Here is a 25,077-nt window from a genome sequence, read left to right as displayed (position 1 = left end):
CTATTAAGTGATAATGCTAGCAGCGTTTTAGTGTCAAAGGACAGAAACCACAGATTAGTGCTTGTTAACAGTTGTTTGGTGTGTATACTTTGAAAGGCCCGTAAATTTAACGTTTTGTTTGCTTATTAATAAATCAAGATGCCACGCCCAGAAGCGGGCGACAGGTGAGCAATCCTATATTTATACAATTTGAATTCGATATAAGTTCGCGCTTGCAAGAAAAGTGTGACCGCCGCGCAAATGCGGACCGTTATCGATAGGCGCCGATCACTTATGTTTAAATATATGTTCATCGTCAATGACAATTTCTTTCAAAGCGAATAATACAGTAAAGAAATAATAGTTTCAAGTTAGTTACGTTAAATATAAGTATAATTTCGAAATTAGACTAATTAACTTAAATTAAGGCCGAAGACGAGTTGGTATTTCTTTAACGCGTTGGTATATTGCAGTATTTCTCCAAAGACTCTGTGGTATTTCTTCGTTGTCCCTGGCGCGGTCACGCTGATTGGTCCGCTATCTGGACCGAAAAAAGTCGTATTCCAAAAATAATACGTATACGTACGCGCGTGAATCACTTGCTACACGACCCAGCGCAGCGCGACAATCGAGTGTAGACACATAACATAACTGCCGTAGTCGTCGCCTCCGTGACACCCGCGCCAGCACCACTCCAAATCCGACCGCGTACCCCGTTTCCGATTTCGATTCTTATTGCCATTCCCGAATCCGCATCCAAATCCAATTTCCCCCTATAATTTCGGTGGCTAATATTAGAGTCTTGCGACATGTTTAGCTTTCTGAAGCGCGAGAAGAACACCCAGGAGGTGGTGGAGAATGTGATCGGCGAGCTGAAGAAGATCTATCGGAGCAAGCTGCTGCCGCTGGAGGAGCACTACCAGTTCCACGATTTTCACTCGCCAAAGCTCGAGGATCCGGACTTCGATGCGAAGCCCATGATCCTGCTGGTGGGCCAGTACTCCACGGGCAAGACGACCTTCATCCGCTACCTGCTGGAACGCGACTTTCCGGGCATAAGAATTGGTCCGGAGCCAACAACGGACCGCTTCATCGCCGTGATGTACGACGACAAGGAGGGCGTGATACCGGGCAACGCCCTGGTCGTGGACCCCAAGAAGCAGTTCCGGCCGCTGTCCAAGTACGGCAACGCCTTCCTGAATCGCTTCCAATGCAGCAGTGTGGCCTCGCCGGTGCTGAATGCCATCTCCATCGTGGACACACCCGGAATTCTTTCCGGCGAAAAGCAGCGCATCGACAGGGGCTACGACTTCACCGGAGTGCTGGAGTGGTTCGCGGAGCGCGTGGACCGCATCATCCTGTTGTTCGACGCCCACAAGCTGGACATCTCCGACGAGTTCCGACGCTCGATCGAGGCGCTCAAGGGACACGACGACAAGATCCGCATCATCCTAAACAAGGCCGACATGATTGACCACCAGCAGTTGATGCGGGTGTACGGAGCACTGATGTGGTCGCTGGGAAAGGTGCTGCAGACGCCGGAGGTGGCGCGTGTGTACATCGGCTCCTTCTGGGACCAGCCGCTGCGCTTCGACGCCAACCGCCGTCTGTTCGAGGACGAGGAGCAGGATCTGTTCAGGGATCTGCAGTCCCTGCCGCGTAACGCCGCCCTGCGCAAGCTGAACGATCTGATCAAGCGGGCACGCCTGGCCAAGGTGCATGCCTTCATCATTGCCGAGCTGCGCAAGGACATGCCCTCTGTGTTCGGCAAGGACAGCAAGAAGAAGGATCTGATCAAGAACCTCGGCCAGGTGTACGATCGCATCCAGCGCGAGCACTCCATTTCCCCCGGCGACTTCCCCGACATCAAGAAGATGCAGGAGGTCCTGCAGCACCAGGACTTCACCAAGTTCCACTCACTCAAGCCCCATCTGCTGGACATCGTGGACAACATGCTGGCCAAGGACATTGCCCGCCTGATGGAGATGATTCCCCAGGAGGAGATGACCATGGTCGCGGACCCAATCGTCAAGGGTAAGTCCCCTCGAGAGTGATTATGAATGATTAAGCACCGCTTTGCCGCATTAGTCACACTGGACTTGCTCGGGCAACCAGACATCCGACTCGTGCCCGCAAAGATCTCGAGAAATCTCTTGGTTTTCCGCGGGCATTTCGCTGGCGCGTTTTCGCCTTCCCATCGCACCGAAATATTGCGCATGCGCAGCGAGAAAAATGCGCCAGTTAACCCAGATTTCCAGCCGGGCCAAAATGCGAAGAAAACGAGTTTTGCCAAGCGGAGTGAGCGGCTTGGCTTCGGATACGGCCAGAGTATGAGCCAAAACTACAGCTAGACCGCAGCCAAACGTATTTAATAGATACACAATTACAGTCACAATTCAAATTGCCAGCGAAAAACAAAGCCCATGGCTAGCGGATCCAAAAATCGAAGCTTTTCCCTGGCCCACATGCACAGCTTCCTCTTTTCGCTGGCTGGCAAATTATGCAATGCCTGGCAACGACTATATATAAACCCTATACTATAAGCGAAACATATTTGAGCTACTATATAAACAAAGTGATAAGCCCCAAAAACTGATAAGGCGAGCGAGCAAAAAGTCGGTGTCAATCTAGCGCTTAGGCCACACAACACACACGCACTTTCTGTGGCAAACTCAACATCGAGGTGGAAGCAAATAGCGCCCCAGAACCACGTATTTTCTTTCGTATCTTTTGCAAATACTCTGCTACCCAAAATGTGATAGCCAATTGCTTTGTACTTGAAAATGGGCGCCAGTGGCGGGCTGGGGCGTGGCATACCGAAAACTTCTACTATTCATATGTGTCAATAATTATCGCCTTGCTTTCGTCATGGGTAAGAAACTCAGGCAAGTTGACTGTTTTCTCCCCGCAACCTGATAAGATTCGTGGCCATGATGTAATCATTGGAAAATACCGATAGCTTGGAGCAGCGCAGGGTTCGTTCTAATTGGGCCGTGAGTCATCGGAGAGGGGAAAAGAGAAAATAATAGCAGGCGTACAGTTGGGCATGATAAATATTTCACACTCGAGTACCCAGCAGCTGAAACGGATCTAGCTCTCCGGAGCAGACGCATCCAGGCAACCATGACGAATACCACGCACTCGATGCCGAGCCAAAACGCCCAGCAATATAATCGCGTTTAAGTGTGGAGCATTCGAGGAGGAGGAGGAGCAGGAGGCGGTGGTAGTAGTAACTCAGTTAATCAGAGACTAGAGGCGCCAGTCGGGAAAAAGTAAACCCTAATTGAAAGTCTAATTTGATTCGATGCAAGCTGGCTGCTCCACCGGTTCGCCCTGTTGTTACTGTGACCTCCGACCTTCGTGCGTGGCCCGGAGTTCAAGGCCCAGTGCCGCGCACCTGTTCGCTTTCCCCCGTGCATTCGTTAGTGGGTCGAGCGAATGTGGCCTGTTTGTCAACCCTTATCGGGTTGCTAGGCAACTTCTAGTTGGCCGTAGTGCAGGTTGCTCTAGATAAAAATCAATGTAAGGCCGAGTCAGCATGCCATCATCAAATCATGCCTTATCACCAGTCGACAAAAGTCTGGGCATGTCCCTCTATTAGCACTGCTCTAATTTCAAGCAGCAAGTATGCTCATTTAGTTCGTTTATCAGCTCCGAATAAACAGCGTAATTAGGCAACAGGTTGTGGCTACTGGCCGTGCAATTTTAGGCATATTTCAAACAATAAAAGCCTGAATTATCAGAACTAGTGCATTATGTATATTATGAGTGGCTCAAAGTTTGGCCACCATATATATATATATTATAGTCAGCTTTAGGGATAATTGCTTGCTGAGCAAGCAACTTATACGGAAAGCCAGTAACTAATTTGATTGCTCATTTATATAATCATCTGTTTTGCATGCACAAACCTTTTTATCGTGCGAGTAGAAGGCTCTGTCAGCGTTCTCTTGCCATTTATCAATGCTCCTTATCATGCCAGCTAATGGTGTTATGCCGAAACGAACACTATAAAACTACAACCGAAAGGCGTGTGATTGGATTAATTCAGTACACAGAGCCGCCAGACAAGGAGAACTCAAATAATTATCTCCCAATAGGCCAGGCAATTTAGAATGGGAAGAGTAAATATGTAAAACTTTGCATTCCAATATGTGCTGCCTCCGAGGAGGAGAGATTGTCGTCCAGCTGATCAAACAGCACCCAGAATAATCCCCACGCCCAGTTCGACCAGACGATCCCTGGTCAACCCATCGCCCCAACCCACCTCTGGCGATTATATACATATGTACGTAGGTACTTATGATCTGTAAACCGAACCGGTTGCAGTCGCATACGAGTGAATGTATTGCTGGCGTTGGCAACCTGAGGCCGCGTATCAATTTGATGCTCTCCGATTGTGACTTGGGGCGTGTGGCACTAAGTGGCTCATCCTCCGTCTAATCCGCTCGTGAATTCCACGAAGGGGCCCACGGAATTCAGATGAACTAGCGCTAAGTGCAGGAAGAAAGCATTTTACTCTATGATATATGGCTCGGTGGCAATCCAGTCGCCACAATGCCATTGTCTGATCTCTACTGTTTGCCTTTTGGTTTGCTGACCACTTGAGTGGCCTTTTAATTCAACTATTAGCGCATTTTGGCCTGACCTTGTGCGAAAGCATTCCACATAGCCGAGTATGTATATACATACGTTTCATTGGGGCAAATCCAAGCATAATACGATTGGCGATCGACTGATGTCATGGGGGGGAGATCAATACCTCAACGCATGTGTCATTCATCCGCAGTCTCGGTCACCGCGACATTCGATTTGGGTAAAATTCGATATAGCCCCCCTATTAAATTGGACCTGACAAGTGAATGAACTTCTCGTTTATTATTACACCAGAAGGAATTTCGATGGATGTACCCCTGAAAAAGAGAGGCGGAATGCGTTGATAAAGCGAACCGAATCGAAATCAAAGTCAAGAACTTGGGGCTCTAATTTAGTGCATGGGCGAGTGAGTGTATGTATCTGTATCTCTGATTTTATTTTCGTTGCGTTCGCTGCACAGTTTGCTTTCATTTGCTAGCATTTCCGTTGTATTGTCTTGGATAATTGACTTGGCTAGCTCAGCCAGCAAGATAAGTGCTTTGGGTAGTGATGTCTTCATAGTTTCGGTTGATTTGCCAACGGAATTGACACTCCATTCGAAATGGAACTTATCTGGACCGTGGCTTGAGCTACTGCCTCCACCGTCACCATCATCACTTCATCACCATCAGCAGCACATCTTGAATATGGGGGTCGGCATCACATGTTTAGCAGTATGTCGCTAAATAGTTGTACACATATCTGACACGATCTTGCAGAAATCAGTTCTTCTGTTCGCCGTTCTTTTGGTTCTTCGTACTTTTCGTTTTCGCCATTGGCCCACTAATTAAACTCGGTTTTTGATATCCACGTCCGAGTCGCACTGCCGCACTCAGCAGATGTGCTCCTCTGTCAACCATCTTTCTCTCTATTTCTTGCATACCCAAGCGGACTCCGACGACGATTTCGATGTGGCCGAGGAGCCAGCTCTTCTGACACCCGGCTCGCAGCGGCAGCAGTTCGCGGAGCGCTTCGATCGCTGGCTGCAGAATCTGCGCCAGCAGCAGCTCCGCCTGTTCAGCAGTTGCACTAGTCGAGTGGGCAATGTCGAGAGCGATAAGGATGCCGATCCCGGTCCAAAAACGCAGTCTATGCCACCGGCAGAGCTGGAGAATGATTCTGGCTCTGGCTCTGAGCTAGAAACCAAACCAGATCCTGATCCTGAAACTGAAAATGAGGCGGAGGCGGGGACAGGGACTGATATGGCCGTAAGCAGCACGCACAGTAGTTGATTCCATAAGTCAGTGGCACCGCTTGGAAATACACTATTGATTTACTTAAAATAATGGAATGGGAACTCATGCCACCAGAAGGGCCCCTTTCAATTGCAAAGAGGCCGCAAACGAATTGAGCAACTTCAAAAAGTGAATTGAGATCGCACTCGGCAACCTGCGCCGCCCATCTCAATTGCCCCCCCAGAATGCACTGCATCACAATTGCCCAGTTAAAGTAGCCGGCAAAGTACATGCTTAAGTCGGTCAGCCGGCCTAGTCACGGAACGGCGGCGGCGACGTCAATTGGAGCCAGAGCGATCTAAAGGTTTTAATTGCCTCAAATTGAATGTTTGTGCACGGCGACGCACCGATCAACTTAGATTACATGCTTAATTAATGCAAATTTATGGCGCACACAGAGTATCGAATGCCACACTGACCTCTCCATCCATTCACCGCCTCTTTCACAGGTGGTGCCTTCGAGGGAGTCATCGACGACCATGTCTCACCATTCGGCTACATGAAGGGCGAGGGCATCGATGCCGGCTACGGAGAGCACGAGTGGATCTGCAACAAGGACAAGCCGCGCACAGATGGCATCTTCAATGGGCTGGGACCAGTCGATGGCAAGATATCCGGTGCAAGTAAGTTTGTTATAACTCAAGGGGAAAATCGAAAATACTAATCCCATTCTTCTCCACTTGCAGCTGCCAAGCAGGAGCTCATCAAATCGAAACTGCCCAACTCGGTGCTCAGCAAGATCTGGAAACTGTCGGACGTCGACGGCGATGGGTTCCTGGACTCCGACGAGTTCGCGCTGGCCTTGCACTTAATCAACGTCAAGCTGGAAGGCTGCGAGCTGCCCACCGTGCTGCCGGAGCACTTAGTACCGCCGTCGAAGCGCTATGACTAGTGTCCTGTAGCATACGCATATACACACCCGATCACACAGCCTCACAATTCCCAAAAAACCACAGACGTACACAGATGTCACTCCTAGGATGCACTATGTTCGATTCGTTTGACTTTTAGCCACACAGTGCAGGCGACTGCCCTTTTATATGTACTATACTCGTTGTGAACGCGCATCATTAATGCGCTGGGTATTAAAACACACACCGTATCACCGTATGAGATATCAATCATAAATTCGTAGAATTTACACAAGCATATAGCATATTTTTGGATAATCGATTGTAAAGCAGGATGTAGACTAGCAGCCTAGTGGAATAAGACAAGGTGTGTGTGTTGAGCGCCCAATTGTCGTTGTTGACTTAAGGAAAGTGGAGTGTGGATAAACAATTGTTCAATGCCAATGAAAAAAGCATGAGTTAAACTGTATACAATATCTAGGTTAATGTCGATGTGCAGCTTGAAGGGCCATTAATTTGCAATCGTACCACTTTTGATACACAATAAATGTATTTTTGTTATACTGAAATTTACAATCGACGGAATCGTGGGTTAGGGCATGTATTTCCTGTATTTATTTTGAATTATTATTAATTGTTTGAAATGCTCCCGCAAGGCAGGCCACTTGAAATAGAAATAGAAACGTGCAATTTACTGCCTGTGCTTCGACTATTTTGTAATTAGTGAATTCTTGAATATTAAATAATATTAAATGTGAAACTAATCTGATTTTTAAATTGTATAAAAGAATAAAATGAAACTATTTTGGAAATGTTTGTTTTGAAAACGAATGGGGCTTGTGGCTTATACTTCAATTTGATTTTTCTTTAATAAACAAAGTAGCTACGGCTTAGAAAACATTTTAAAAGAGAATCACTTACTTTTTAGTAAACTTTCAAATTTTAAACTTTTCGAAACTAACTGATTTCGGTATATTTTTCTGCCCCGCTGGTATATTTAATCGGTCGATCAGTGGTCACACCTGAAACCGGGCTAACTTTTGAGTTAAACTGAGTTCTTTGAGAATTATCATTAAAAATAAATATGGCCACCTACGAGGAAGTCAAGGACATACCAAACCACCCGGAGAAGTACCTGTTCGATGTGCGCAACGAGTCGGAGCTGAAGGAGACGGGCGTCCTGCCCGCCAGCATAAACATTCCACGTGAGAAGCGCCAAAGTCCAGGGATTACAGGCTTAATGGACACACCTTTTTCTAATTTCCAGTGACTGAGCTGGAGAAGGCACTGAACTTGCCGGAGAAGGACTTCGCCCAGACTTATGGACGCGCCAAGCCGGCCGTCGATGCGGTCATGATCTTCTCGTGCAAGGCGGGAGGACGAGCTGCCCGGGCGGCCAATCTGGCCAGCACGCTGGGCTTTACCAAGTGAGTCTCTTGAAGTACATAGTAAAACATTTGTACATTTATTAATCAATTGCAGCGCCAAGGCTTATGCCGGATCCTGGACGGAGTGGCAAGCCAAGCAGTCCTAAAACATTCAGTCTTTAAACAAATCGATTACAAATCTATAAAATGGTATAATAAACTATACAACAATAACACATTTAAACAGTCTACACGCTAATCTCCTTTAATTCACCCCAACTGCGTCCGATCCTCAGCTTCACCTTGAGGGGCACGCTGAGTTTCACGCAGCTCTCCATGGTGATGCTAAGGACTTTGGCTATTTTTTTGGCCTTTCCCGTTGGAACCTCGAAGATGAGTTCGTCATGTAGGTGCATTACCAAGTCAACTGACTTGTCGCCCAAGGCCAGCTTTTCGCGATAACGCTCAATGTTCTTTTCCATCTTCAGAATAGCGTTCTTCGCAATATCCGCAGCCGATCCTTGGATGGTGGAGTTAACGGCCTGGCGCTCGGCCTCTGTGAGAGAAAGGGATAGGGAGGGATGTTCAAATTGAGATCACAAGCGTTTTTTGAGGACACATACTTTTCAGATGCTCCATATCACTGTTGATCATTTCCAAATAGCGTCGCCGTCCAGTAATGGTCTCAACAAATCCCTTGCTGCGTGCGAAATTGACCACCCTCCTGGTGTAATCGCGAATACCCTTGTACGCCTGGTGAAACTGATCGGATATAATCCGCGCCTCCTGCTCACTGCAGTTCAACGACTCGGCCAGGGACCGCATGCCCATGCCGTAGACGATTCCGTAGCACACCTGCTTGGTGCTGTTGCGGAGGTCCGGCGTCACTTCGGACTCCTTGATTTTGTTCCAATGCGCCGCAATTGCAATGAATAGGTCCTGCGGCGAGTTCATCACCTCCAGCAGAGCCTTATCCTGCGACATGTGGGCAAGGATCCGCATCTCCAGCTGACAGAAGTCAGCTGACAAAAGACATCGGTCCTCATCCGTGGGCATGAATGGTGACCGACAGGATATGTTGACCGCATCAGAGCCCACTTGTATGAAGAATTCCTTGGCGACATTTTGCAGGTTCGGCTCCGTCATGGAAATACGACCCGTTGCCGTATATGTAATGCTCTGGCCATAAATTCTGTCCGCCTGGCAGCACTCCATTAGCGGCTGAATGCTTTTGGCCAAGAGACAAGACAGCTTTCGATAGCCCAGTATCAAATGCGAAATGGGCGAGTTCAACTTCTCCAGTACCTGGCGTGAGGTGGTAACTCGTCCTTTTGCTTTTCGGTGGAGGCCCAGCACCTTGGCAACAGCTTGTGACGAGCCCAGATTGAAACGGGAACCATGCTGCTCATAAATCTTTGTTTCCAGTTTCTTCATAACGGCCACCATGCGCTGATAGAGCTGTTGGAGTCGCTGCTTCTGGGCGGGAAAGCCCACATGCTCCATTTGACAAAGAGTCAATTGAATGGGCATTTCAATATCTACAAAGGGATTTTTGTTATTGGTTTCGGCTAAATGAATCACCATGAATGAACTTGCCGTGGAAAAACTTAAGCAAGTCACCTTCGCCGATCCTGCCAAGGTTCTCAGTCTGTCCCTTGAGTATGTGCAGCGTTACGCAGGATTCGATGGCCGTCCTAATCCTCGGCAGAATGGCACTGGAGGTATCAAGCCCGTAGCTGCTATAACCACGACCACTGCCACAGAGATTCGCAAGGCCAGTGCATTCCGGAGCGAATGTCTGGCACTGCAAGATCAAGAATTAAAAGGGATTAGATAAAAATATTCTCCATAGCATACCATATTGAGAAAATTCACTGTTTTGTCCGGCTGCAGCAGCCAGTTTGCCACCTTGGCATCCTCCAGCTTGACGCTAATCTTTTGTAGCTGCGGAATCGCTTTGCGCAGCATCTTAAGCTGCTCCTTTCCGTCGTGCATGACTAGCGTGAGATCCTTTCGAGCCATCAGGCTGCACAATTCCTGCACCTTCAGAGGGGTGGGCACTCCCTGACATGCTGCACGGTCGTCAATTTGCATATTCCAATAGAAGGCAACATTGTCCGCAAGACAGAAAGAAACACAAGAGATGAAGGTGCTGTCGTCCACTTGGAATAGCACACGTTCCCTGGCAGCCGCCTCCCGGTTCTCGGCCGCCGCAACTTGATTGATCAAGAGGTTGGATCCAATTAGCGGCTTCTGTTTGCCCGCTTGAGCCTGCAGGCCAACGCTAAATCCCAAACGCGTGGCTTCTTTGATCTCGATGACAGCAGCTTGAAACGCATTCCGGTGGCCACACACATCGATTATATCTATGGAAGAGAAACTCAAGGCAGGTTCATCTACTTTCGAGCAGCTCATAATGTGCGAGGCATTCAGATGTAAGGGATTTTTCATAAGTGAGTTCTCCATAGACATGTCCGAGATTTCCATAGAGGAGACCCCGTTGGATTCGTTTTTCGATTCCAAATCCATTTTGATTTCACGTGGCGGGGTAGGGCTGTGACTTTGCATGCGCTGTGATCGCAACTGTTGGGAACGCTTCAGTCTGGATGCATGTGGAGTCAGTGCACCGATCACCTCCGGCTCCTTAGGTTGCGAGCTAGGTATCACGTCCGGCTCCGCGCAAGAGGCCATTTTGCTCTCGGCTGCTGTGAGAGCAGCGGCTAGACCGGTGTTCAGCATAAAGGAATCGTCTGCCATAAACAAATCCTCCTCTGCGTTGGAAGCCTTCCTTGAGACAGTACGGTTTGGATTGGGTACTGGTGATTGATTTCGTGGATTTCTGCAGGGCAGTTGACGATTGTTCATCTCATTGTTTGCGTTTTCCGATTGTGTCCATCGATTTGCGGGCGTTCTATTAACCGGACTTGAAAGTGGATTAGACCTCGGCGCCTGTATTGGCTGATCCTTAGACTGGTTCTCTTTTTGGGTGCGTTGCTGAATCTTCATTAAAGCGACCCTGCGGCGTTCGGCCATTCCCTCCTTAACGAGCTTCTTACTAGCACTTTGACTGGTACTAGGTTTTTCTCCATTTGATAATTGTGGGTCATTGCTAATCAGGTTTAGGTTATCCATGTGTTGAGTTGGATTCCCTGGCGTCTTATTTTGCGCATATTTGATTTCTTTAAGATTCGGCTTCATCTTATCAGCTTTATAGCCTCGCTGTGTGTCCACTAGTGTTTCGAGTCTGGGATTTTTTTGTGAATTGGCTGTGCCATTTTCTTCGATGGACAATTTCCTCTTTACTGGCGGCTGTTCCTCCTCCAGGGACATGTGGACATCCTCCACGCCATCTTGTATTGCCCTCGAAGCTTTGTCCTCACCCGGCTGAGTTTGGGTCCATTTAATTGTGCCCAGTCCGATCTCGTGCTGAACAAACTGTCGAGCTTCTTCAATCAATAGTTTGGCAGCCTCACTCACTGTCATCCCCGCCTTGCCGGTGATATAGAAATTTCTCACTACATTTCGCTTGGCCGCCTCCTCCGCGTTCTCGTTGTCGTTTTGCTTTGCAGAGTCGAAGCTGAGTGAGTTATAGAGCACCTTTTCCAATACTAGGGCATCAGCGCCCGCCAGCTCCACCAAACTGGTGATGCCAGCATCAAAGAGAGCACGAGCTCGTTTCTGCGACAGATCGGGTATTCGCATTAGATCGATAAGATCCCTTTGAATGCCAAAGAAGAGACGATCCTTAAATTGGGACACGATCAGGGCGAGTGTGGACCACTGCAGAGAGTTGCAGAAAGCAGTGACAATGCCTGCAAAGGTCGCGGCCATTTGCTGCAGACTCTGCAGCATTCCTCGGTGGCACTTAAACTTGTGCACCACCACGTTTATTGGAGTCTCGTTAACCAGTTCTTCCAGAGCCAGAGCTATATAGAAACTGCAACACATGTAAGCAATATAAGTTTCATATTTGATCTTTTCAAAAAGCTTGCTTACCGTTTATGTATTTGCATTTGCTTGTAGTCCAGTTTTGTTTGACCACGCAGAGCTTTGGAGAGGAAGGCGTCCCTGACTCCAACAAGCTCGCCCACTTTTTTCATGGGCGAGCTCAACTTTTCCCACATATTCACGTACAGCAGCCAGTCGAGATCTTGAAGTTGGTAGCAGACAGAATAGGGCGTTACTAGGTAAACAGCATGCAGCTCTGACTCTAGGACGAAGGAGCGACGAGATTTCTGGAGTTCCGCAAAAAGGATGAGGCCGTCAGTGGGCGGCATAGAGGAAGCCAGACACGCGGCACCGAGACGAGTGGCCACATAGACCGCTGTCTCCTTTTCCTCGTTCCTTTGCAGGCGAACGAACTCGTACTCCACAAGAAAGTCGACGGCATCGTTAATGTAATTGGCATCAGGTGGTTCATCTGGTGGTTTCTCCTTTGCGTGGAAGGCCTTTTCGGCACTCAGCAGGGTACAATTCACGAAGAAGTCGATGTCTTCTTTAGTGTTCGCTACACCAGAGGAAATCACCTCGAGTAGAGCGCGCTTCAAGTGCGTCTGGAAAATGGAAAGCCTAGTTGCATTGCTCTGGCTATTTGTTTGGATACTTACGCTTCCGTCCATATCGAGGCAGGAAGTAATGGGCTGCAGATCCGATACGACCAGGTCTCTTCCCATTCGGGCATTGTTCTCGTTGCAGATGAGAATAGACTCACCCAGCGTATCCTTTCCCATGCGTCCAGCTCGTCCGATCATCTGGCGGTACGTTAGGGAACTCATTTGCTTGCCCCCAAATAATGGCGAGCGTATCAGGACGCGCCGAGCGGGCAGATTCACTCCCGAACTCAGTGTGCTGGTGGCGACTAGAACCTTCAACGCACCTGCCTTAAACGAGGCTTCAACAATGTCCCGCTCCTCCGTTGTTAGGCCGGCGTGGTGAAACGCACAGGCGTAGGTGATCGCCTTCGACATGACCGCATCGAGACCTAAGTTAAATGAAGTTATAATCAGGAATAGAGATTTAAATTATCAATTCGACTGATCCAACCTGTGGGAATGTCCCTGAGTTGTTGCTTCACTTCTGCAATGGCCCTCGGATCCAGATTTGCCCGCAATCGTTGGCCCAGCACTGTTCCAGATTTGATTTGGCCATGGATTGCGGTGGCCAATTGAACGGCCAGGTTCTCGCACCAATCTTTCGAGGGGCAGAACACGATTACGGAGCAGCCCTCCAGCAACGTCTCTATGCAGAGAAGGGCCACATCATCGGAATCGTTTTCCAGGCCTTTCAAAAATTCCTTTTCCTTGACCACATCCCGAATTAATTTGAAACGGTGGTCATAAATTACTGTTCCCACCTTAATCATTTCCTTTAGAGCAACGGGTCGGTAGTTTGTGATGTACAACTCGGCGTCAAGCCAGCTTTGCAGCAGCTGCACATTCGCCAGTGTGGCCGACATGGTGATCACCTGGATCTGCAGTCCATTGCGCCGGGACATGTAGAGGATCTTGGCTAGCAGAAGTTCCAGGATATAGCCGCGTCCCTTGTCCGAAATGAGATGCACTTCGTCTACCACCACCATGCCTATGGTTTCCAGTTTGCCCTGCTCCATCAGCTTGTTCACAATGGAGTTCGCCTTCTCTATTGTGCAAATGGCCACATCAAGGCTCTCAAAGCCTCCTGGTGGCGTATAGCCGCCGTAGAATCCCTCCACGCGGTAACCAGCCGTCGTGAGCAGATCCTGCATGTAAAACATTTTCTCGCGCACCACCGAGATGAAGGGCAGTATGAGCAGAACCTTTTTACCTCGTTCCAGTACGGTTTTCAGCATCATTATCTCACTAACCAACGTTTTGCCCGCCGACGTGGGTGCGGAATACACCAGGTTGCAGTGCTCGAACAGCAATTTTGGGTTGGAGAGGCACTCCACCTGCCAGTCGAACATCTGGACGACACCCTTTTTCTTGTACTCCTCCTGAATGCTCATGGGCAGGTTCCATGCGCTTATTGATCTAAGCGAGTTGAGATCAAGCGGCATTGCTGGTCTCTCGGGCACCGCTTCGCGGATCCTCGAGGAGTTGGGCGACACTCGCAGTTGGTTCGGCGACATGCTGCTCAGGTTCTGCGTGACTTGCAAAATTTCTTGGTAGAATTCCTGCTTGGCCAGTACGGAATGGCTGAGCAAGATGTCCTCCTTCAGCTGCTCGGAAGCCTCTTCATCCTGCGCAGGACACAAAAAACTGTTCTCGTCCAGATTGGGCTGTTCCTGCACGACGATCTCGCTTTCGAACGAAGTCTCCGTGCAGATTTGATTATTCAAAGGGGATGAGCGACTCTGGTCCTCAGAGTCCTGGTTGCAAATAACTGCCATATGCTGCTGAACCTGAGACACATTGACCACTGATTGTTCCACTGGCTTATGGGCCTGATTCACTTCGTAGGAGAACTCGTCCCGAAAAAACTCCGAGTTAATTTCCTGGATTTCGCTATTTACCTCATTGCCGGCACTTTGGACTTGGATAGTTCCATTTCCTGGCTGTGCATTCTCCTTGTCGTCCGCTTGCATTCCTCTTTCCAGCGCCATTAAGGTGCTGTTTCCGAAATTGAACGACTGCGAGAATGACATTGTGATTTCTTACATTGAAATAACAACTGCTGGCAACTGCTTGTCAAAATTGAAATGAATAAAAGGAAAACGAAACGTCGCGGGGTCAATGTGGCCGTCTTAGTTTCAAATATACTATTAATTTTTGTGTCACTTTGAACAAAGTTTTTAACCCGCCGGCGGTCGCACTAAAACCTTGTTCACACTGCACTCGACTGTCTAACAAAATATCTTGATTAAACTGATTTTATTTATACCTTTACTTTCTTGATTCCATAAGCGTGCTATAGGGTAAAACCTTGTTCACACTACATGCGACTTACAAAATATCTTGATTTAACTGATTTTATTTATACATTTAGCTAAAACCTTTTTCACACTACATGCGACTTACAAAATATCTAGGTTTGACTAATTTTATTTATACCTTTACTTTCCTGATTCCATATGCGTGCTATAGGGATTTTAGCTCAATGCTAAGGTCCCGATAAAACCTTGTTCACACTGCACGCTACTTTCTTACAAAATATCTTAATTAAACTGATTTCATTTATACCTTTACTTCTTTCTTGATTCCATATGCGTGCTATAGGTGTTTTGGTACAAAGCAAGTGTAAGCATGAGATCCAAGTATAAGAAAAAAAACTTAAAGCAAAACCCAAAGCAAAAACTCAAAAAGCGCCAAAACGCACCAAGCTCGCGTTCAAATCGCAAGCAAGCCGCGCTGAAATCGCTAACAAACCGTACTAAAAGCAGCACGTAAATCGCGCCCAAGTCGCGTAACGGTAACTTTATGAACTTTAAAACATACATTTGTCTTATTTTTGTTTATTTCTTTATTTGTATATATCCTTAGAATAGTTTGTGTTGTTCAAGATTACATAAAATTTGTTTACATATCTATTAGATCAATATCCCATTTACATAGCATTATACAAAATCGCGAGCCGCATCTGATGACATTCCATTTTAGTTGGTTTTTTTTTATAATATGGTTGTTGGTGGATAGTGTATGGTTATGGTTAATTAGCCGCGATACAAATTTGGATATATGCTAGACGACAAATGTGCGACATTATAAAATAAATAACATGGGGTTACTGCTCGCCGCCCTTGCTGAATATCTTTTGATGGCCACTCCTTTTGGTTTCTGGGGCTAGGCGGAATGGATCCTCATCATCTGGTCATCATCTACATCTTATAGGTGGCGGGCACGGAACGGGGATAGTCCAGATCGTACATCTGGGCCTTGATGAACGCCAGCTTATTGACCGGCTCTGGGCGAACAGTGGCCAATCCGTTCTTGTAGGCGTACTCCACAATCCTTTCGGCAATGGCCATCGAACAGCTGACAATGGAGCTGAGTGGTGGATACAAACTGCCCTTGGCCAGGTCATCCTTGGAGACCAGCTCCGCCAAGCGCTCGGCGGCGACCAGGAATACCTGCTCGGGAATGTTCAGCATGCCGGCACACAGAACACCCAGTGCCACGCCAGGGAAAATATACGAGTTGTTGCCCTGACCCGGATAGAACTTCTTGTTGTTGTACGTCACGGGAGCAAAAGGCGATCCGCTGGCGAAGATGCAGCGCCCCTTGGTGTACGTGTACGCCTCCTCGGCGGTGCACTCCGCCTTGCTGGTCGGATTGGACAGTGCAAAGATGATCGGCGTCTCGTTAATATCGGCCATCAGCTCGAGGATCTCCTGGTTGAAGGCGCCGCCCTGCGCAGCCGCTCCAATCAGGACATTGGGGCGCACTTTGCGCACCGCCTCGGCCAAAGTATCGATGGGTTCGTGCAGCTGGGCAAAGTGCAGTTTGTGTTCGGTGAGTCCGCCCTTTGGACGATCGCGGGTGATGACACCACGGCTACATAGAAAGCATCTATAAGTATCTGGATGAATTTTGCATATATATCGACCTACCTGTCCACCATCCAGATGCGGGCCTTGGCCTCCTCCTCGGTGAGACCCTCCACCTTCATGGCCATCAGGCACAGGTTGGCAATACCCAGAGCCGCTTCTCCGGCGCCCAGGAACAACAGCGTGTTGTCCTTCAGCTGGGTCTTCTTGATCTTCAGCGAGGCCAGCAGTCCAGCCACGGCCACCGAGGCGGTTCCTTGAATATCATCGTTGAAGGTGCAGAAGGAGTCGCGGTACTTGGACAACAGCCTGAAGGCATTGGCGTTGGCAAAGTCCTCGAACTGGATTAGGCAGTTTTGGCCAAAGCGACGGACGCAGGCGTGCATGAACTCATCGATGAACTCATCGTACAGATCTCCAGTGGCCCTGCGTTCGCGCAGACCGATGTACAGGGGATCCTCCAGCAGGGATTCGGTATTGGTGCCCACATCCAAGGTGATGGGCAGGCACTGCGATGGCTTAATGCCCGCCAAGGCCGTATACAGGGACAGTTTGCCCACGGGTATGCCCATGCCGTTGGCGCCCAGATCTCCCAGTCCCAGGATGCGCTCGCCGTCCGTGACGACGATGGCACGCACATCCGTTTCCGGCCAGTTCTTCAGCACGTCGTAGATGTGTCCCTTGTCCTTGATGGATATGAACATGCCCTTGGCGTTCTGGTGGATCAAGCTGTAGCGCTGGCAGGCCAATCCCACGGTGGGCGTGTACACCAGTGGCATCATGGAGGCGATGTCTGAGCTGAGCACGTTGTAGAACAGACGCTCGTTCCGCTCCGACAGGCTGATCAGGTACATGTACTTGTCCAGATCCTGTTCCAGTCGCGCCAGCAGAGCGCGGCAGTGCTCCACCTGCTCACTGGGCTCGCGGACCACATAGGGCAGCATGCCATGGATGCCCAACTGCTGGCGCTCCTCGTGTGTGAAGGCCAGGCCCTGAAATCGAAAGGGATATGCATTTTAGTTGCTAATACCTACTAAAAATATCTGTAGGATTCAAGATTCGTACATCTTTCTTAGACATGGCATGATCGCCTCATTGAGTGATTATAGAATCTCCTCTCAAATCAAAACAAACAATATGTGGGATGGTGGAAAAGTTTGTCCGCTTATCATGGACTTGAGTTCCCAGGCACGCGCCCCTATTTCTATAGAGTATTCCACGGGAACTGGCCACCCGAGACAGAGGCAGTTATCACCCGAGCTTCGCAAATCCGAGGAGATAGAAAAGAGCCGGGCATCAAGTTCAAAGTCGTTTTCTAGCGCCCAGTCGCTTGAAAAGCGATTTGCAATTGCAGCATTAATTAAAACACATTTATTTCGAGGGGGAAGTGACTCAGCGCTGGCCTCGATTCACACGCACATAGTACGGAGATTTGGAAAGTTTTTGCTCCGTAATTGCTGCGGTTATTATCGAAATGGGCGAAGCAGGCGGGGATTATATTGGGGGCGTTGCTGCCGTCTTTCCACTGGGTCACAGCATTAGATAAAAAATACGTGCAAGTTGGCATTCAACTAGAAATCACGCTGGATTATGTGGTTTTTTTTTTTGTAAACTACGGATGTACCTGCTAATATGCACATTAGGGAATAATTACTCGTGCTTTGGGTAACTTTTCCAAGTGGCTGCTGTTTTCAAATCGTGCCCATTACAAAGGTTTTCGTAATGAGTCTATTTTAAGCTTCTTGGGACATTTGATTTAACTTTATAATTTATGCACATTTTTATTTCCAAGCGATCCATCATAATGCAACCCCAATTCATTTGTTGCGAAAGTTTTCCGGATTATTTTTGTAAATTGAATATTTTGTTAGTATCTCAAATTAAGTTATTATTGGAAATTATACTTGTTAGGTTGTCTATCATTAATCATCGTTTGAAATTAATTTCGTTAGCATCGGTCACGCAATAATAAATTTATAGTTTTTATTATGCATTTTTAGTTTTCTGAAGAAAACAGACTATTCATATCCTAGTTAATTGAGTCAGCTCATGATATATGATATTTGGCAAATTTTGTTAAACATTATGTTAAACTTTGCTTATTCATGGTGATAGGCATTAAAAGTGTTATCTTTAAAATGATGACTACCACAAATAAATATTATTGTTGTGTGTTAAAGGAATTTTAGCTGGAAATCCCGATTATATTTTAAGTAATGCGAACTAAAATTCCCCCAATAAAAGAGAAACTAATAAAGGCTTAAAACCGCTAAAAGGGAATTGTACATACATTGTACATATGTACATACGCATCAAATTCAATTACGAGTAGCTCTGAACTGGCTGTTTGGACAATAAACACTGAAGTGATCCCCATAAAAAATTGTTTACTGCCAGAATTGCCTCGAACTTAACCATTATCGTGTGGCTACGTCATCGGTGGGCTGGTGAAATACATACGTATGTACATACATACGTACATACATCTACATCGATAGAACGACACCGTTGACATTGAAAGCGACACACGACCGTCGATAAGCGTGCGAAAGTGTTTTCGAACCGCCTGGCAACAAGTATTCCCCATTCTCCAGCACATACATATATGTACATATATATGATGGATTTATATTCATGTATTCATGCCCCCAGCAATTGCTCAATGCCTCCAAACTTGCCACACAAAACTCATATGAACTAAACCATAGTTTCATCATCTTCACCACCTTTTCAAGTTCTGACTTTAGTATGTGTTATATTAGTAGTTATAGCATTTCATGTAAGATTACTTATAATGGGGCAACCATCTTCCAATCCAGACATGCGTATACGTAATGTGCAACTCCGATATTACGCATACACATTTCGCATGGTATTGCAAAAAACGAAAACGAAGCGAACACTGACAAAAGTCGTAGCCACAAGCAAAAACAAATCAAAAAATCACCAAAAAATTAGCTGGGTTATTTTTTCTTTTTTTTTGCACTGTCTGGCGCGACCAGTTCGATCATCATCATGATCGCAACGGTGATCATCATTATAGCTATGGCTAATCATTAAGAGGGCTATCAACGACCGTCTGTGTCTGAACTTTGCATACGACTCGGATCGGATGACGAAAGCGTCGCTTTAATCAGCGACAGTTGAGCAGACACACAAACAACGGGCAATCTCAGATGATTGTTTCCCTTCTGGCAAAGGTGAGCTGATGAAAGGGTTTTTTTTTTATTCTGTTCCAGCTTCCCAGCAGGTGAAACGCTGCTGCTATTTTGTGGGTCATACGATGTGGAATGATGACAGGATGAATGTGCCACTGAATCAGGCTACTATCTCAACTCGGAGCATAATAGTTTATGATGCACAGTGCAAAAATGCGAGTAATCTATGAGTAATTTAGGTTATCCAAAAGTAACATAAATTCCAACTTACATATATGTATATGCCACAAATATTTCAAAGCACTTCAGCCATTAATTGCAATTGACAAGCACACTATATATATTATTCTTTCTTTAGTTGCCCAATATAAACAATCGCTACCGATAAATCATTGGGTAAACAATGAAATAATCCAACTATTTCAACAAGTTTCGAGCTCGTCGCTCTTTCGGCACATTGACCGCCTGAATTTGTTTAAATTTTTAATTTCCTCAGAGCGGCAATAAATAACAACAAAGAGCAGGGGAATGTAGTTCTATTCGCCAACTGCATGTGGTGTGAGCAAACCACATAGATAAATATTTAATGTATATATATAGGGCTGATACCAGTGTTTTTGTGGGGATTATCGTCATTCTTTTATTTTGTTTATTTTTGCGGTTCGAAACAGAGTTAAATTTATTGCTGAATGTAGGTCAGTTTTCGCGGACTGGCTTTAATTTTGTTTCTTATTTTTTTTTTTTCATTAGAGATAAGAACTCAAAAACTTTCCATGGTTAAATCAAAACAAAGATCAGCTGTTCGGGGAAGGAGGTTCAGATAAACAAGAGTCACTTGTTGGCAGCGTGTAAGAAGTACATAATAACAATCTGTAGTACACAAGTGGGCAGCCTCGACTCGATAAGGAAACCCCAAGATAATTTCTCGCTAAATTATTAATTTTTAGTCTCTTCGTGCGTTTGTGGCGTGACGTAAGCAGGCTAAAAATCCACTTGGTTGTCATGGGGAAACACCATTCTGGAGGGCCTCTCCATTATTCTCAGTGGAGCTTCTGTTTACAATACCAAATGGTCAGTTTTTTTTTAGGAGCCACACGGGGGGAAATAATGTCTTTACTAGAAATTACGTAATTTGTTTAGATATATATAAGTTTCCTAGCATTTTTAAGTGTAATACGCATTCTAATAATTACATTATAACTCTGTTTTTTTCAGTGCATCTGTTTTAAATAAACAAACGCAAAGCCCATGCGCTCTCTCTCTCTCTTCTCTCTTTCGAAAATGCTCTCTAATTTTATATTTTGTGAAACAATTCGTGCATTAGCTCATTCATGTCTGCGTGGGAAAAAAGCGTACAAGCCAATGCAAGCTGAAAAACTGCACAAGCATTGAACTTGAAAATGCAATCTGAGATAAATTTGTAAACGAAATCTGCGTGACCGATTCGTGTCAACTATTTCATACCGTACACTTTTAGCATGTGCCACAGTCAGCTAATTGCCTCAATTATAAAAGTTGAGCTATCGATTTTCTTCGACTTGGGCACCATAAAAAAAATGAAAAAAACAAAAAAAAAAAACTAACAAAAACATTGAGCTTTGGTCTTCCAGAGTGGCGCGTGTGCCATCTGCCGTCCCTTTCACTCGCTATGTCATCTAAAGGTCACCCACACCACTTGCCGAAAAATGAAGCCACTGCCAAAAAGTATCTTTTTTTTACGCTCTGAATTCAGCAGCTGACGTTTCCGCCTAATAGTTGTTTATGTATTTATGATTTGGAATTTTTTATTCTCGTGCTACTGGTAAAAATAGCAGGTGGCCCAGAATAAATTCACACTTTTTCAAGAAGAAATTCCAACATTGGAACCCACTTCTGTAGCAAATATCTTTTAGATACATATGAATGGCTAAGGTAATCGAACTTAAGTTCTTAATATTCTAAACCAATTAAACTGCTTCTAATAGTCTATAATTATAAATCTACCTCTAAATATTTACTCAAACACAATTCGCCCAGTTTGGTCGAATGCGCCCCTTGAGAATGGGGAGCGGAAAAAAAACCGAATACGAACCCACCCTTAAAACCTTTGCCTGGTACTTTTCCACTAAGCTCACGGAACTGGGCAACTTGAATGCGTATTCGCATATTCCTACTTGTGGAACTCACCTTTGAGTAGCGCTTGTCCAAGAGTCGGGTGAATCCGGAGAGGCTGCCGACCACCTCATTGTCACCAGTGCCCCAAAGGCCCAGGCGATCGCGCTGCGCGTATTTATCTAGTTTCGAATCGGGTTTGCTCATCTTGTCCTCCAAATTTGTTTCGCTAGTGGTGGAGCTGTATGAACGTTGTTGTTGCTGTTGCTGGTGGTGTAGGGCGTGCAAACTGCTCTGCAGCTGGTTCCAGTGGTGTCGCGAGGATAACGGCAGACCCTTGGGCAGTTCCAAATCGGTGGCTAAGGCTATATTACCCTGATTCGAATCCCTGTCCCTATGCGTGTCCGTATCCGTATGCGGCGATGCGTCCACTTCGGCGGCACTTTGCGTTGTGATTCGTGTCGTTAGTTTTGCGAAATTGGAAAGTTCGTATTCGAGTGTGGTTGTCGTTGTGGTCGTATGATTTTTACACACACGACTACTACAACAGCTCTGACTCTCTCTCTCATGGCTGTTGTTGTTGTTGTTGCTGCTGTTGCTCTTCGTGTAGCAGCCGAGCTCGCGCTCTTTGCCGCGGCTGTGGGAGGAAGGACTCTGAGAATTGTTGGCGGTGGGATATACCGGCGTGCTGAGGGAGAGAGAGAGAGCAGACAATATGTGAATGAATGTCAATGCGGGAGTGACAATAACAACCAATTCGTCACCAACTTTCGGATACCCTTTCTGAAAGATTCGATGTTAACATTTTTAATTGAATTTCAAACGCACCTACTCTATGTACCCATACTAACAATTTTGAATAATATATATATTTTATTTGAATAGTATACTATATATATAGATTCTATTTTAATAGTAACATATTAATATATGAATTTCACCACAAAAAACATTTTCTTAAAGCCAACAAGTCGTATGAGCAATAATATGGTATTTAGGGCTAATGGAGTACCCTAAAGGGTACTCTTCGTTTCAGTTCCCTTATCAAGGTTTTCCGAACCTTTGAATGCACTGATATGTTTGAAAGTATGTGCATGGTCATATGATGAGGCGATGCATCGCAGACACGCCTTCCCGATGGAAACCGATAAGCGGTGGCAAAGTGACACTGATTATTGCCGATTCAGAAACACACCCTCTTGATCCGTGGTCCAATCGTATGGCACCACATTCTACTTATTATTCGGAAATTCTTGCATTCGACTCACAGTCCAAAGGTTTTTCTGATGCCGGAACAGCGTCGTAGGATCGAGTGCATGGCGATGCTCTTAAAAGTCCTCTATATTATATTGGATTATTGATTTGCCGACAATTATCTCACTGAGTATGTGACTTTTGTCTGCGTTGCTGCAGCTTTCGTGCTAAACTGAGCCGCAATATTCGATTTGTTTTGCTGCCGACACACTTATCTCTTTTACATTTTACACTTGGCTATTTTGTTTTGCTTTTCCGCGCTCTTTCGCTCTTTCTCGCTGATTAGTTTCAGTTGTGTGGGGTATATCAGCTGACTGATAAGGGCGGTGCAAACACTATCTGCACATATAAACGCCATTAAACAACGATTATTACCATCTAATCATTTGTCTGGGACCTGGAAAACATTGCGATGCGGCGTGAATAGCATGCGAAAAGTTTCCGTGAGAACAGCAGCGGTCGAAATAATAGTATTCAAATTAGACTATGTAGTAGTGCAGTTAGCAATTTCTTATCTACTATTAATTATAATCAGTAGCTTTGATTTTCATGTAAGCTTAAGTACAAATTGCGTGCATCACTTGGAGTAAATGAAACGAACCTTTTCTATTACGGATTATTAGACTCGATGGCGTTAAATATTAACCAATAATACGTCCTGAACTTGTGACATCTGACTAAGTATAAATTATTTAAAGAGACGCCTCAAGGTAGAAACCCCAAACCCCAACCTTAACCTTCAGTGTCCCGAATCGCTTCAGTTCCCGCCCCACTTTGCACTTGAGTCACTCATTCGCCCGGTGGGCCCGTTCCGCTTTTGCTCGGATGTCTGTCTGATATATTCAATTATTATTACACAAAAAATTGAAAGTAAAACACGGCAGGCGAATAAATTGGAATATATCACACATGTGTGTTTGTGTCCGAGCAACCTTCATAAATATTAACAATTTACTTCAGCTTTGCCAACGAATTACATTTCTGTTTCCAAGTACCTTCGTGAGCAAAACACACCTGTCGCTCCAACATTTTTTTTTCGTTTTACTTCGAAAACCGTTAATTAAGAAGGTGGTGCTCTGATTTTTTATCGATGTCGTGTGCCAGGAGTTATTCTTTTTTATCGCAACGCTGACGAGTCGCCTGTCAATCGTTGATAAAACGCATCATTGAGCACTAATGACACCTCGAGAAACACATTAATGGAGGGGCGTGGCTGAGGCAAGCAAAAAAAACTTGTAGTTGTAGGAAAAGGATCTAGTAAGTTATATTAAGTATCGAAACTAAAAATTTTAGACCTCATTTCTTATTTTGCTTTGCAGTTACAAATTTGTAATATTTTTGTATAAATTTTTTATTTATATAAAATATAATTTCTTAAACATTCTGGTATTAGTTTTTAGTTAAAAAAAATAATACAAAAAAATAATAACAAAAAATGCTGCTTCTATTCAACACAAACTCTTTTTCCAACCCTCGCATTTTCGAAATCCTCTTTTGCCAATCGCTTGAGTTCAGCTTTAGTTTGTTCACTTTTCCATTTCATTTCTTACCCATTTTCATCGAAATTTGTTATGACATTGCGATCGGCGCAAATGGAACTGGAATTACCCATTTTGGGTTCTAAATTTCAGTTTAATTAGCTCCAGTTAAATAGTTATACAAGTTAATTATTTGGTAACCGCAAAAGTGGTGAACTTTTCGCACGCGAAAATTAACTTAGTTCGCTTGACCACGCGATGTTTCACCAAAATTATTAGAAACAGTTATTAACAAAAATTAAAAATGTGTATTTTGAGCAATTGCGCTTGGCTTAGCTGACTCCGAACCGCCTGAAACTGAATCAAAAACTGAACTCGCGCTGGAAACGCGGCTCTGCGGACACCGGAGGCAACTTGTTAGCGAGCGGCCCAAAGGAGAAGGAGAAGGAGAGCGTCCGCTGCTGACCTCCCGCTCGCACCCGCACGCAGGCAGCACGCGACATTTGCTCCACTGGCTGAGTCACTTCGGTAGGCCCCAGACGGCTACAGTGGCGCCTCGCTAAAAAGG

The 25,077-nt window shown here is 45.9% G+C and overlaps 4 protein-coding genes across 5 annotated transcripts; 2 read left to right on the top strand and 2 right to left on the bottom strand.

The window, feature by feature from the left end:
• Positions 1–75: 75 nt before the first annotated feature.
• Positions 76–7,269, top strand: LOC117143287 (EH domain-containing protein 1). The gene is made up of 4 exons (XM_033307868.1): positions 76–164; positions 797–2,013; positions 6,299–6,472; positions 6,536–7,269. Exons 1-4 carry the CDS (start codon positions 139–141, stop codon positions 6,739–6,741), a joined length of 1,623 nt encoding a protein of 540 aa, XP_033163759.1. The 5' UTR covers positions 76–138; the 3' UTR covers positions 6,742–7,269.
• A 429-nt stretch (positions 7,270–7,698) lies between these two features.
• LOC117142983 (rhodanese domain-containing protein CG4456) lies at positions 7,699–8,318 on the top strand. Its single transcript, XM_033307334.1, has 3 exons — positions 7,699–7,905; positions 7,968–8,127; positions 8,183–8,318. Exons 1-3 carry the CDS (start codon positions 7,785–7,787, stop codon positions 8,232–8,234), a joined length of 333 nt encoding a protein of 110 aa, XP_033163225.1. The 5' UTR covers positions 7,699–7,784; the 3' UTR covers positions 8,235–8,318.
• Positions 8,168–14,774, bottom strand: LOC117142982 (DNA polymerase theta). The gene is made up of 7 exons (XM_033307333.1): positions 13,111–14,774; positions 12,675–13,048; positions 12,064–12,620; positions 9,925–12,004; positions 9,664–9,871; positions 8,691–9,605; positions 8,168–8,623 (listed from the first exon to the last, which is right to left on the bottom strand). The coding sequence occupies exons 1-7, from the start codon at positions 14,687–14,689 to the stop codon at positions 8,316–8,318; spliced, it is 6,021 nt and encodes a 2,006-aa protein (XP_033163224.1). The 5' UTR covers positions 14,690–14,774; the 3' UTR covers positions 8,168–8,315.
• Positions 14,775–15,819: 1,045 nt separating this feature from the next.
• Positions 15,820–24,857, bottom strand: LOC117143914 (NADP-dependent malic enzyme). Of its 2 annotated transcripts, none has more exons than XM_033308827.1 (4): positions 24,582–24,857; positions 21,853–22,465; positions 16,592–17,520; positions 15,820–16,535 (listed from the first exon to the last, which is right to left on the bottom strand). In XM_033308827.1, exons 1-4 carry the CDS (start codon positions 24,641–24,643, stop codon positions 15,860–15,862), a joined length of 2,280 nt encoding a protein of 759 aa, XP_033164718.1. In that variant the 5' UTR covers positions 24,644–24,857; the 3' UTR covers positions 15,820–15,859. The 2 variants fall into 2 exon arrangements, with proteins under 2 accessions (XP_033164718.1, XP_033164719.1); XM_033308828.1 differs by lacking the exon at positions 24,582–24,857 and adding an exon at positions 23,046–23,151.
• Positions 24,858–25,077: the final 220 nt, after the last annotated feature.

This window comes from Drosophila mauritiana, chromosome 3R (genome assembly GCF_004382145.1).
Source record: "Drosophila mauritiana strain mau12 chromosome 3R, ASM438214v1, whole genome shotgun sequence".
Taxonomy (NCBI): domain Eukaryota; kingdom Metazoa; phylum Arthropoda; class Insecta; order Diptera; family Drosophilidae; genus Drosophila; species Drosophila mauritiana.
Note: the sequence above shows the minus strand (reverse complement) of the source record. Positions and strands in the feature narration are given on the sequence as shown.